General features: G+C 33.5%; 1 protein-coding gene across 3 annotated transcripts; it reads right to left on the bottom strand.

Annotated features, from left to right (window-relative positions):
- Window positions 1–101: 101 nt before the first annotated feature.
- On the bottom strand, window positions 102–4,139 carry LOC105777909 (U2 small nuclear ribonucleoprotein B''). 3 transcript variants are annotated; one of them, XM_012601420.2, is made up of 10 exons: window positions 3,770–4,139; window positions 2,961–3,023; window positions 2,798–2,879; window positions 2,634–2,708; window positions 2,398–2,476; window positions 2,208–2,250; window positions 1,616–1,725; window positions 1,356–1,425; window positions 505–587; window positions 102–411 (listed from the first exon to the last, which is right to left on the bottom strand). In XM_012601420.2, exons 1-10 carry the CDS (start codon window positions 3,953–3,955, stop codon window positions 381–383), a joined length of 822 nt encoding a protein of 273 aa, XP_012456874.1. In that variant the 5' UTR covers window positions 3,956–4,139; the 3' UTR covers window positions 102–380. The 3 variants fall into 3 exon arrangements, with proteins under 3 accessions (XP_012456874.1, XP_012456875.1, XP_052478564.1); XM_012601421.2 differs by having other exon boundaries at window positions 2,798–2,870; XM_052622604.1 differs by lacking the exon at window positions 3,770–4,139 and adding an exon at window positions 3,144–3,738.
- Window positions 4,140–12,132: the final 7,993 nt, after the last annotated feature.

Raw genomic sequence — 12,132 nt, 5'->3', positions numbered from 1 at the left:
ATTAAATTTTTAACGGATCATTTAGTCCATTTTTTCAGTAGAGGACCAAAATGCAAACATAAGCTAAAGTCCAGAATAACAGAGAAAGAAACTGATCACTCTGAAAAAAAAGTGAACAGGTTTTACCTGTCCACGAATGCACTGAATTCTGCATTTTTTTGGCAGAGTTCATGACACAATTTAGGATTAAGATGAAACGTGAAACGACCTGAGACATCAGAAATGAGGGTAATAGTAAGTTAGGATTATATTACTATTATTTTCTGTGGCCTTTACACTGTCGGAAAATTACTCGTCCTCCAAATAGGGACACGAGACTGCTTCTAAAATACAACTGGTGGGACCATTTTTTGCAGATTGCCAGCTCCATTACCTGTTTCCTAGGGCTTCCTCATCTTGGACCTTGCATACCTATAAAATCAGTAAGATGTGTAAATCCGATGTAAAGAAATGAATTTGCGGGGACTAATTGTATTTAAAACTAGTAAGGGCAGTTATATGTACTCTATGTGCATGCCGCCTCGGTCTGATGAAGGCAAAAGGCTGCTCTGAAGATCCGTCATCACTTTCGTGGCTTGTTCTACTTGCTGTCCGGGAGAACGTGAGCTTAATGAGACCATGTACTAAAAAAACATTACATCTAATAAAATGTTCAAATGGTGACGATAGAACTTGAATATTGCATTCAATGAAAACAGCCAATTATCAATAAGTGATCAAACCACTAAACCCGCATGGAAAGAATTCAGGATGCTTAGAATGCAGTTAGCAAAGCCAGTTGTATGACAATGAATGACCCATCTTGAAATTCAAGAGGCAAATATTCGATACAAATGGTTTAAATGGTGAGAGATACTAGCTGTTTGTTGGTTGCTTGCTTAAATACGTTTCAGTATCAAATTATACAAGCATGCCTACTTATCACCTATTTCGATTTCTTCTTTTCTACTTAAAATCTCAAAACACTCCTGGTGTATAACTTTGCAAAAAAAAAAAGGTGTATCCTGCATTCGATGTTTTATAATCCTTCCAAATTTCTATTTTGGTCCAAAATTTAAGTTCTAGAAAAACATCTTTGATTGATTTAATTAAGGTATCATCCGTAACTTCAAATTGTGTGACTACAAGAGATTGAGGATTACATATTCCCCAATCAGCACAGGTTAAGAAAGAATCTTATAGGAGAAAATACACACAATAAGAAAAAACAATGATTTTAATTCTCCTAAAGTTAAATATGATTCATCAGAGTCAACGACATATGGTATTATAATGAAAGGGTTAGCTAAGAATCAGGATTATTGGTTATTTAAAAATTTTAACAGACTGTAAATTGCAGCATTAAGTTTGGATACCTCAAAATCAGCAAATGCAACTGGCATTCCTCCTTTAGCCCGAATCTTGAGCATATTGAATCCAGGATACCTGGGGCCAAAAACAAAAAGAAAATTTGAAGTCAATTACTCTTATCTCCGCATGGTAAAGAAACATCAGACACAATGGTACGGTTATATTTAGAAGGAAAAAAAATTATAAAATCCGGAATTTGGTTCTAACAGAAAACATTTTCAACAAAATATATTAGTAGTATCTAATGATTAAAACTGCAGCTTACTTGGATAGAACTTGCTTCAGTTCATATTCAGTGCAATTTGGACCTAGATTTGCTATGAATAAAGTAGAGCAAGCTTGAGCACCTTCATCAATAGTCCTTTCCAACTGTTCCTGCAATAGCAATCAAATTAAGTTCGAATTTTTTCTTAAAAACCATATGATCTCTTGGTGAACTTCATCCTATGTGATAAAATTCTTAATCCAGACTCTCACTCATTCTTTCTTGGATAAGCCTTGTATGTCTTTTAGAAAAGAGCTTCAAATGCTTATATGACAAAGAAACCAGATTTAAGTGGTTATGATCTCTAGGTGAACTTCATCCTATGTGATAAAATTCTTAATCCAGACTCACTATTCTTTCTTGGATAAGCCTTGTATGTCTTTTAGAAAAGAGCTTCAAATGCTTATATGACAATGAAACCAGATTTAAGTGGTTACGATCTCTTGGTGAACTTCATCCTATGTGATAAAATTCTTAATCCAGACTCTCACTCATTCTTTCTAGGATAAGCCTTGTATGTCTTTTAGAAAAGAGCTTCAAATGCTTATATGATAATGAAACCAGATTTAAGTGGTTTTTATGTTTTACTTACATTTGCAGCTGGTACAGAGTTTTCTGGATCCTGTACTGTATCACTGCACATGACCACACGATAAGCTAAACTTAGAAATGCAATAAAAAATCCACATGATTAATTAAAAAGGAGCTTCTTCATTATCACTAGTGATATGAAGCTTTTCACACTGCTCATGCTAGACATGGTTCTCCATAAAGCTTTCAACCTCTTTACGGTTTTCAGTTCATCCTTGTTTGAAGCATCAGCATCCTCAGCTCCAGATGGTTCTTCAGTGTCACTGTCTCCTGAAGGTGGAAAATCATGCTAACATGAGTAGGTGATGAAGATCACGGTGAGGGTACAGGGGCCCCCACATGTAGAGTTAAATATATGCACTTCTTTTCCCCCTTTTCAAACCAAAATGAAAAAGGGCAAAGGTCGGGAGGAATTGTATGAGTTTACCATCATCACTTGATGTTTCCTGGGTATTAGCTGAGCCCTTGGTTCTATTATCAATAACAACATATGGACCACTACCTGAGCAAGGAAGTCAAGCATCCTTAACAGTTTTGGAGATGAATACCATTAAAGTTTCAACCACTTGAACAACTTAAGACGTTATCTACCTGGTTTACGTTTTCTCCTTGAGTTTGATCTGGCTAGTTCAATATGCAAAACAGATCCCGCTTGAGGATCAAACTTTACCCCCTTAACATGGACAACCAAAATAAACATAATAAAAGGTCATAGAAACCTCCAGAAGCTTAAATAATTCTTGCAAATACTCACATTTAATGCATGCATTGCTGCGATTGCAGATTGATGATTGAGAAAGGTAGCAAATGCAACAACCTGTACCACAAGATGCAGCTCTCTATTATACTACTTTTCTGAAAATTATTCGTCTTAAAAAATGCCAACAACAAACTTCTTAACAATGCACAAATGTCGATGTATATATAAGAGAGGAACCTGGATTTAGTCCAGTTAGTTCATGCAGCCATCCTTAAGAGGTGGCATCCAATGGGGCTAGGTTTGAACCTCAGCTCCCGACATAGGCAACCTTTCCCCTATATCCCCAATTCCCCATGTTGGGGCCTCCTTAGAACAAGAAAACAAACGAGCATATAAAGGGGGCAAGCGGGCAGCAACACAAAATTTCCCCCTTCTTTTTTATTTTTGTTTTCAAGCAGTGTTCATGCACATATCAAAACTGGCCGATAGTATCATTCGATAGCAATAATTTTCTTTCCTCAAAAATAGCTAAAAATAAAGAGCAAATAGTTTAAATGAAACATAAATTCAAACATAACAGTTCCACAAAGAGAGTAAAATTTCAGGAAAAAAAGAAAGTAGAAAATTAGCTAGAAATGGTAGGCTTAATCTTCATATTGCTTATCAAATTTCTACAAAAATAACTCTAAAATTTCAACTGTTTCAAAATTCAAACCATCTTCATAATTGCTTGAAATGATAAATAAAAAGAGTACAATATGCTCCGGGCCTTCATTGCAATGTGTTGTTACGAAGGAATAAATTTCTCGGAAACCAAAAAGAAAGTAAATGGATTCGCGAAAAAAGGATAAATGTTTTATGACCTGGTTGCCACGGCCAGTATACTTGAGCTGGCAATAGTCGAAACCTGCGCGTCGTCGAAACAGGTTGTGAATCTCACGCGCCTTGACGTCGTCGGGGAGTCCAGAAACGAAGAGCGTGTTGATCAAGTTACGGTCTTGGTCAGGTTGAAGGTAATAGGGGTCGTATTCGTACGGTGGCCGTGCCATCAGATTCTTATTGTGGAGACCTCTTACGATGGATTGTGAACGTCAGTGATTAACTAATAGCGCGGTGGCGGACGGTGGAGACGGTTAGGTTAGAAGTGTTTCAGGGGTTTGGAGTTTAAACATTAGAGAGGAGAGTGGCGAACGGAAAGCTTAATTTATATTTTCTTCACATTTTCTTAAATTTTGATTTGAATTTCCTAAAATATAAAGGTTTGTTTTTATAAAGGTTAACATGGATTTTGGATTTTAGTTTAATGCATAATATAAATTAATTTTAAATTTTTTTATAATTTCATACATAAAAATTTATTTGATTTAATTTCCATGAATTATGGATTAAAGTTTTTCTTTTGTGTACTTTTGAGATTATGCTTTTTAAGCTAAATATTTTTGTTATTTTTAAGGCAAATTAAACCTAATGTTACTCTAAAATAAAGTTTGTCCTATTTTGGTCATTCTAAATTTTTTTTCTCAATTTAGTCACTTTAGTTAAGATAATCGTTCAAATTAATCACTAACATAAAAAATTTCATTAATCTATTAACGGATTGTTGATGTGACACATTATTCAATTGAATGACGAAACATATTTTAACTAAAGCTTAAAAACCTCTATGTCATTATTCCAAAACCTTTTTATTCTTTCTCTTCTCTCTGTTGTCTTCAAGCCTCTCCTTCACGTTATCCACAGTTAGGGAAACCAATTGGTGGCAGCGATGATAGCGCTAGTGAGGATCCTCCACAAAATGCTAATACCTGCCTGTGAGTAAGCGCCGTCACCGAGTGACAACGAGAGGACATCGACGCTATCTTTGATGGCGCATTCCATACCGATATGGAACACATTTGAGGAGAAATTTTTAGTATATCGAAGAAATAGGTAACTTATGAAGTCATTTACCTTATCAAAACCATCAATATCAGAGGCTTCTAGTGTTATTCTGTTTGCGCTTTGCGGAGAATCCTCATTGACGCCATCATTGCTATCACCAGCTGGTTTCCCTTATGGTGGATCATGAAGGAGAGGTTTGATGACAACAGCGAGAAGACAAAAAAAATTGAAATAATTGCAGAGATGTCCCTAGGATTTAGTTAAAAGTCAAAGAAAAATGCTACGTGTTGTCAGTTAATTGGCTAATGTGTCACATCAACAATATGTTAATGGATTATCAATTTTTTAACTGCAATGACTCGTTCGAATAATTATCTTAATTAGAGTGATTAAATTGAGAAAAAAATTAAAGTGACCAAAATAGGACAAACCCTATTTTAGAGTGACTTTAGGTGTAGTTTACCTCATTTTTTAATAGGGATGTTTTAGGATTATTTATCAAAATTATGTTTTTTTTAAGATCGTACTTATTTTTTTAGAAAAAAAATCTTATTTTCATTTTTCATAATTGATACATGACATTACTATGGCCTTGAGATCCATTAATCTCAAGATCTTTTTTCTTTATCAGAGATAGCTAAAGGAATCTCGTACAAATTGATCTTGACCTTACACTCATAAGTATTGATGTAACACCCCTTACCCGTGTTCCTTGCCGGAACAGAGTATGAGGTATTACTAGAATTCAAACACTTGTAATTGTTCTAATTGCGATACATTGTCACTAAATATTTTTTTCTTTGTCTTTTCTTTTTTTTTTATAAATTTCTGCAGCATTTCTGCTTATTTTTATATAAAACCCCCTGCAAATTTTCAAAACATAATTTCAAACGATTTCAATATTTCAACCAAATACAGTTATATGTTCAGACACAATTTATCCAATAATAAACACCAACATTTTAAACCGAACTATATTTTATATACATATTTATACTAAATTACATTAAGTCATCTATATATGCCATGTTTCAAAAGTGTTGGTTGCAAAATACCCAAAAGATGATGATAGTGTGGATGATGTTCTGACTTCGTCCAATTTCCGAGTTGATTGATGTCACTATAATCAAGAGAAAATAAAGAAGAGTAAGCATATAGCTTAGTAAGTAAACATATGACAAATAAATAAATTTCTCACATGATTACATAGTAACATAATTTTAATCACACATAAATTTCATTGTTTGTTCAATTTCTAGCAAGCTGTTTTTCGGCGTCACGGTCACTAATTTATTTTTATCTGGAGCTAAAGGGCTCCAAATTAAGTTCCGTAAATTTTTCCTGAAACTAAACTCATATAAATTCCTACCATAAAATTTCAGAATTTTTAGTTCAGCAAATTAGTATAGTTTATTCTCTAAATATTCCCTTGTTTCACTATCCGACAGTTCTGACCTCTCCTTACTAAAATTTACTTAACTCTCTGTAAAAAATTCAAAAAATGTTCTTGTTTGATTCTCTTGAAAATAGACTCTTAAGAAATTCAAGCATGTAAATTTCAAGCCATAATTATTTTTTACAATTTTTGGTGATTTTATAAAGTTGGAACAGGAGATTTCGAAATCAATTCAACCCTGTCTTATTAAAATTCAAATATCCCAAAATATATAACTCTTTTGCTTGCCCTATTTATTTCATGTGAAAATAGACTCATTCAGCTTCAATTTCATATATTATTCAACCTATAATTCAATTTCCACCATTTATGGTGATTTTTCGAAGTTGCCCAACTGTTGTTGTTCAAAACTGTATTATATCTAAATTTACTCTTTTGTAGTTTTGATATTTCCTTCCATCTTACACTTGGGTTGATTAAGTACCAAACCCAATATTTCTCACATAATCTTGTCCATTATATATATATATATATATATATATATACACCTTTCCAATTTCCCTGTTGAACACTCAAAATGTTACCCGTTACTCGGTGGATTCAGCACTTAGCAACCATCAGTGATTCGGGGAATCAGCACTTAGCAACCCCTTTCACATTCAAAGATACGGTGGAATTAGCACTTATCAACCACCAATGATTCAGGGAATCAGCACCTAGCAACCCCTTTCACATTCAAGATACGGTGGAATCAGCACTTAGCAACCACTAATGATTCGGGGAATCAGCACTTAGCAACCCCATTCACATTCAAGTTACGGTGGAATCAGCACTTAGCAACCACCAATAATTCGGGGAATCAGAACTTAGCAACCCCTTGAGGGAATCAGCACTTAGCAACTCCCTTTACATTCAGTGTATTCCGGCTTATTCCGAGTGTTCAACCGAAAACCTTGTTTTTCAACATTTTACCACCTTTCCCAACTTAACCACATTTTTTTAGGATCTATACCAAGTATTTATTCTATGTTCAATTAAATCTCAACATATATTAAATAATATCAAAATAATGCATTAATTCACATGCTTACTTACCTCGGTCCAAAATATTGAAATTTTGCAATTTACTCTACGATCTTCTCTTTTCCCCGATTGAGGTTTTCTCCTCGTCTTTCTTCATGTATAATAGCAAATTTAGCTTATTTAATATTAAAATTTATTAAAACAATCCTCGACTCAACTTTTTACAAAATTACGATTTTTTCCCCAGACTTTTGCATATTCACACTTTTGTTCCCAAGCTCGAAAATTAAATTTCATTCCTTATTCTTATGTTTTGGAACATGCTGAACACTTTTCCTTCTATGGCAACATCAAATTCTCACTCTAACACATACTTTCGCTTAAAATCGCTTAGCAAAAGTTGTTTAACATAATTTCTAGCTTCATATTCTATCATAAAACAAAAAAATAAACACATTTCACCTATGGGTATTTTTCCAAATATGAACTCTAACATGAATTAATGGTAGAATAAGATAAACCGAGCTACGAGGATCTCAAAAATGCGAAGAACATTAAAAACGGAGCTAGGATGCACTTACTATGAGCTTGAGAAAGTGAAGAAACCCTAGATATGGTGTCTTCCAAAATTTGGCAGCAACTATGGAGAAGATGAGCATATTTTGCCATCTTTTTCCCATTCAATTCTATTTATTTTCCAAATGACTAAAATGCCCTTACTTTAAAAAAAATCTATTTCACTAATTCTATGCCCATTTTTGTCCATCAATTAATTAATGGTCTAATTACCACATAAGAACCTCTAATTTAAAATTTCATAACAATTAGACACTTCTAATATGTAAAACTCAACTTTTGCACTTTTTACAATTTAGTCCTTTTGACTAAATTGAGTGCCCAAACGTCGAAATTTTCGAAAGAAATTTTTACGAAATTTTTCCGTGAATTTTAGACCATAAAAATATAATGATAATAATATTTTCCCTCGTCGGATTTGTGGTCTCGAAACCACTGTTCCGACTAGGCCCAAAATCGGGCTGTTACAATTGAGGTTAGATTCGAAAACCCTAACCTCCCTTTCCCCAACCCTACCCTTTTAGTTAATATCATTGTACATTTCTACTTAACTCTAATTTCAATCAAACCTGACTCAATCCTTGTTGGAACTATCTTTTAGTTAATATCATGGTACATTTGTACTTGACTCTAATTTCAACTAAACCAGACACAATCCTTGTTGGAATTAGGGAATGTATAAATTGTAGATGATGAGGTTAATATTAAAACATGGTATTTATGGCTAATCTAGAATTTTGTACCCAATAATGTTTAGTACTTATAGAAAACCATGCTTGTACATGAATCTAACCATCTATGATTTGTACTTCTCTAATTCTTACAAGGCAAGGTCAAGTTGGTGTTGGTCAAAGTTAGAGTTAGGTAGAAATGTCATTTAATGTAATTTAAATGTTACATTAATTGAAAAGAGAATGTATTGGTTAGTGTACTAATGTAATGTGATGTTTTAATCTATGTTAGTATACTAATTAAGATGATGTTACAATTTGTTGTTTGTAAAGTCTAATGAAACTTTTAAACATTATTTATCAAAATGTGTTTTTTAAATATCAAACTTATCTTTCAGATATCCTTGATAGAATCTAAATCCCATAACTAATAATGATGACATGGCATTATTTTGATCTTAAGGCAATGTCAAGATCAAACTTCTTAATAAAAGATTCTTAGCAAAACCTCTTAGAAATCAATTCTGACCTTATATTGAGCATCTCATTGGGGTTGTATGGATCTTGAATGACAATTTGTTTAATGGTCCAAAACATTCAAGATCAACTCTCAATGAGCATTGGATCAATAATGATTGCCCTTTCATGCAAGTTAATCCTATAAAGCTTCCTCGACTCCCTTAGAATGTTTTGGACCAACTTGAACTACATTAAAACCTAATCAAGTCAATTTCACTTGATATGAAAGCATATAAGTTCCATGCACACACTCCACACATTAGCATTCTTGTGTGCTTCTAGCAATAGAATGATAATGATCACATCATTTAGGAGTGACATCCACACAACCTATAAAAATTTAAGTTCATTTACGATAAAAATTATATTAATTAAATATTACCAACAAATTCCCCATTCATATGCGTATTGGTATATTTGCAACAAATTTAAGTAAGATCCATTGTATAATTGGTATGATCCAAACGACTATTCCATATGTTCAAATTTTAAATGCAAGTATTATCATAAAAAAATATAATGTAATATGTTTTTATAACATAATGGAAACTATGCTTATCTTTTTTTCTTTTTGTAAAAGTATGATTATAATTTTACCTTGCAATAGAATAAATGGTTATTGTCAATAAACTAGATTGCCAGACTTGTCTAACATCAACCTTCTTCTTCTGATCAGCCAGAGCACGTAAGCTTTAATCTGTTGGTCGATCTCAACCCAATTGCATTAATAGGGAGATCGTCGAATTGCCTCTGAGATCATGTAAATTCCACTCGCATCCCATTGAAATCTCTTTCGTCCTAGGAAACACGCCTAAATGCAATGAATGCTTTCTGCATCGAGAATGAACTCTGTCGTCACTGCCTGGATAACTCGTCAATAGAATTATATCTTCCAGTGTTACTATACACTAGTTGCATGAAAAATGGAAGGCATGATCTTAGCCATTAATCATTCAACTATGGCGAAAATAAACTCCAATACATACAAAAACCTATCAAATTTAATATTTGTATTATATACACAAATGAACCCTTTACAATTGTGAGATGATTCAAGAGTTTGGCACACTTGAAGTCATATCTTGTTAGGTTCGAACAATTCGATCGTTAACATATTAATGATTACGACAAGAATTAATATTAGTTTATTACACCTTAAAAATAATTAATAACAACAAAATTTCATAGCAACAAACTAAATTTCCCTTTGAAGTGAGATATACGTTAGTCTTACTGACTTGCTACCAAACGTGGTGGTAGTTTCAGTACATTTCGGCACTTAGGAGGCTTGTTTTCTAGCCATTTTATATTTAATTATTGTATTTTCAGTTTTTGCAGTCTAGGTTTAATTATTTGCAAAATAAGTGTTTTTATAAAATAGTTTATGTTAGTTGACCTATTAGGCCAATTAGTGCCTTAGATAGTTCTAATATGTTTAATTGAGTGTGTAGGATGTGTGTTTAGTAGCCTAACAGCCTTAGGGATGGCACCCGACTGTGGCATAAGTTTCCCAAGACGCAACAGTGAAATCGGACATCCTAGCTAGGGAAATTGGTGTTGTGTCACAATACACCTTGGCTGTGTCGCGACACAGGTCTGAACGTGGGGCATAAGACTCGACAGGAATAAAATCGTTCTCACAATCAATATTTTTTGGGATTAGGGCTAATATACCTAATTATGGTTTCTAAACATCATATAAATAGAAAGGTTATTACTAATATGTAGGCAAGCCTTTAAGAGTCGTAGTTAGTAGATTTAGGTTTTAGTTCGTTTTATTTTCCGTTTCAAAATACATTTGCTTCTTTCGACTAGGTTTGATTTGAACCTAAGTCTTTTCTATTGAAGTATTCAACATTTTATTTTTCTTTTGCAAACATCGAAGCTCAGTTAATTGTCAAGAGATTACATGACTTTGAGCACATTTGATTCAAGCGATTGAGCAATTTCTTACCTTTCTCTTATATTAATTTACTTGTGTTCTTTTGCATGTTTAAATTAAACCTAAGAGTTATGACATCTTGATCTATGAGAGGCTTAGTCTCTAGGAAGATTAATGAGTGGATGTGGGAGTAGTTAATGGAGGAATGTAGGTTTCTGTAGGAATGAATTGGTTTTAAACTATGTGTGCCTAAACCCTAGGATTGATGACCCTAGAAAGTAATCAGGGTTAAATGAGGTTGAGAGATAAGTTTGTCGAGTAAATCGTAGTTTATCCTAGTAGGAAAAGTGAGGACAAAAGTAAGTGAGTATGTAACAACCCTAACCCGTATCCATCGCCGAAACAGGGTTACAAAGCATTGCCGAAGTTTACGGATCAATCAGACAGAAATTTCAAACATTTCTTTACATATCAATACTTATAATAAAACCAATCAAAATCATATATATTGTCCCTTAAACGAGCCCTCAAGACCCGAAATACATATTAGAAACAAATTGAGACTAAATTAGAAACTTAGATAATTTTTCAGAAATATTTAAAATTTTAACATTGTAGGGGTCACATGGCCGTGTGGGCATTTGAAATAAGGACACACGGCTGTGTCCAACCCGTGTCCTAACCCGTGTAACTCTCTGACTTGGGTTACACGGCCAAGTCACATGCCCGTGTGCTAGGCCGTATGAGCATACAGACTTGCATTCGTAAAAGATACAAGGGACACACGGCCATGTCTCATACATGGTTGAGACACACACCCGTGTCTCTACTCGTGTGGACAAAAATAGGTCATTTTCTAAGCCACATTTCTCACCCAAATTAACACCAACCTAGCCTCAACAAATTGCACATCAACAAGCCATAACAACGCCTTCAACACAAGCTTAAATTTATGACTTAAACATGTATTATCACCACATACAACCAATATGCCCTTAGGCACCTCATATGACAACTTAAAACATGTCAACCAAGTATCCAAACTTACCTAATTAACCTATCTAACCAAGTTAACAATGTTTACTTTAACTCAATTATATACATACATATATCACTTATACTAACATCACACTCATACCTTAATTTCATATCAATATGTATGTTGGTTATATAAACAAAATATTATTCATAATATTTACATAAGCTAAATTTTGACCAAAATCCAACAAAAGCCTATACATGCCATATAAATTGTATTTAATATTTCAAAAACTATTG

This window comes from Gossypium raimondii, chromosome 10, assembly GCF_025698545.1.
Source record: "Gossypium raimondii isolate GPD5lz chromosome 10, ASM2569854v1, whole genome shotgun sequence".
NCBI lineage: Eukaryota > Viridiplantae > Streptophyta > Magnoliopsida > Malvales > Malvaceae > Gossypium > Gossypium raimondii.
The sequence above is the reverse complement of the archived record's forward strand: the minus strand, read 5'-3'. Positions and strand labels throughout refer to the sequence as shown.

Excerpts from the sequence above, each read along its gene's own strand:
- LOC105777909 (XM_012601420.2), bottom strand. The coding sequence starts at position 3,955 with ATGGCACGGCCACCGTACGAATACGACCCCTATTACCTTCAACCTGAC. Across the intron at positions 588-1,355 it reads TTGCATTTGCTGATTTTGAG|CAAGTAGAACAAGCCACGAA; the intron begins GTATCCAAACTT and ends TCTCCCGGACAG. Across the intron at positions 412-504 it reads CGAGGCGGCATGCACATAGA|GTATGCAAGGTCCAAGATGA; the intron begins GTACATATAACT and ends CTGATTTTATAG.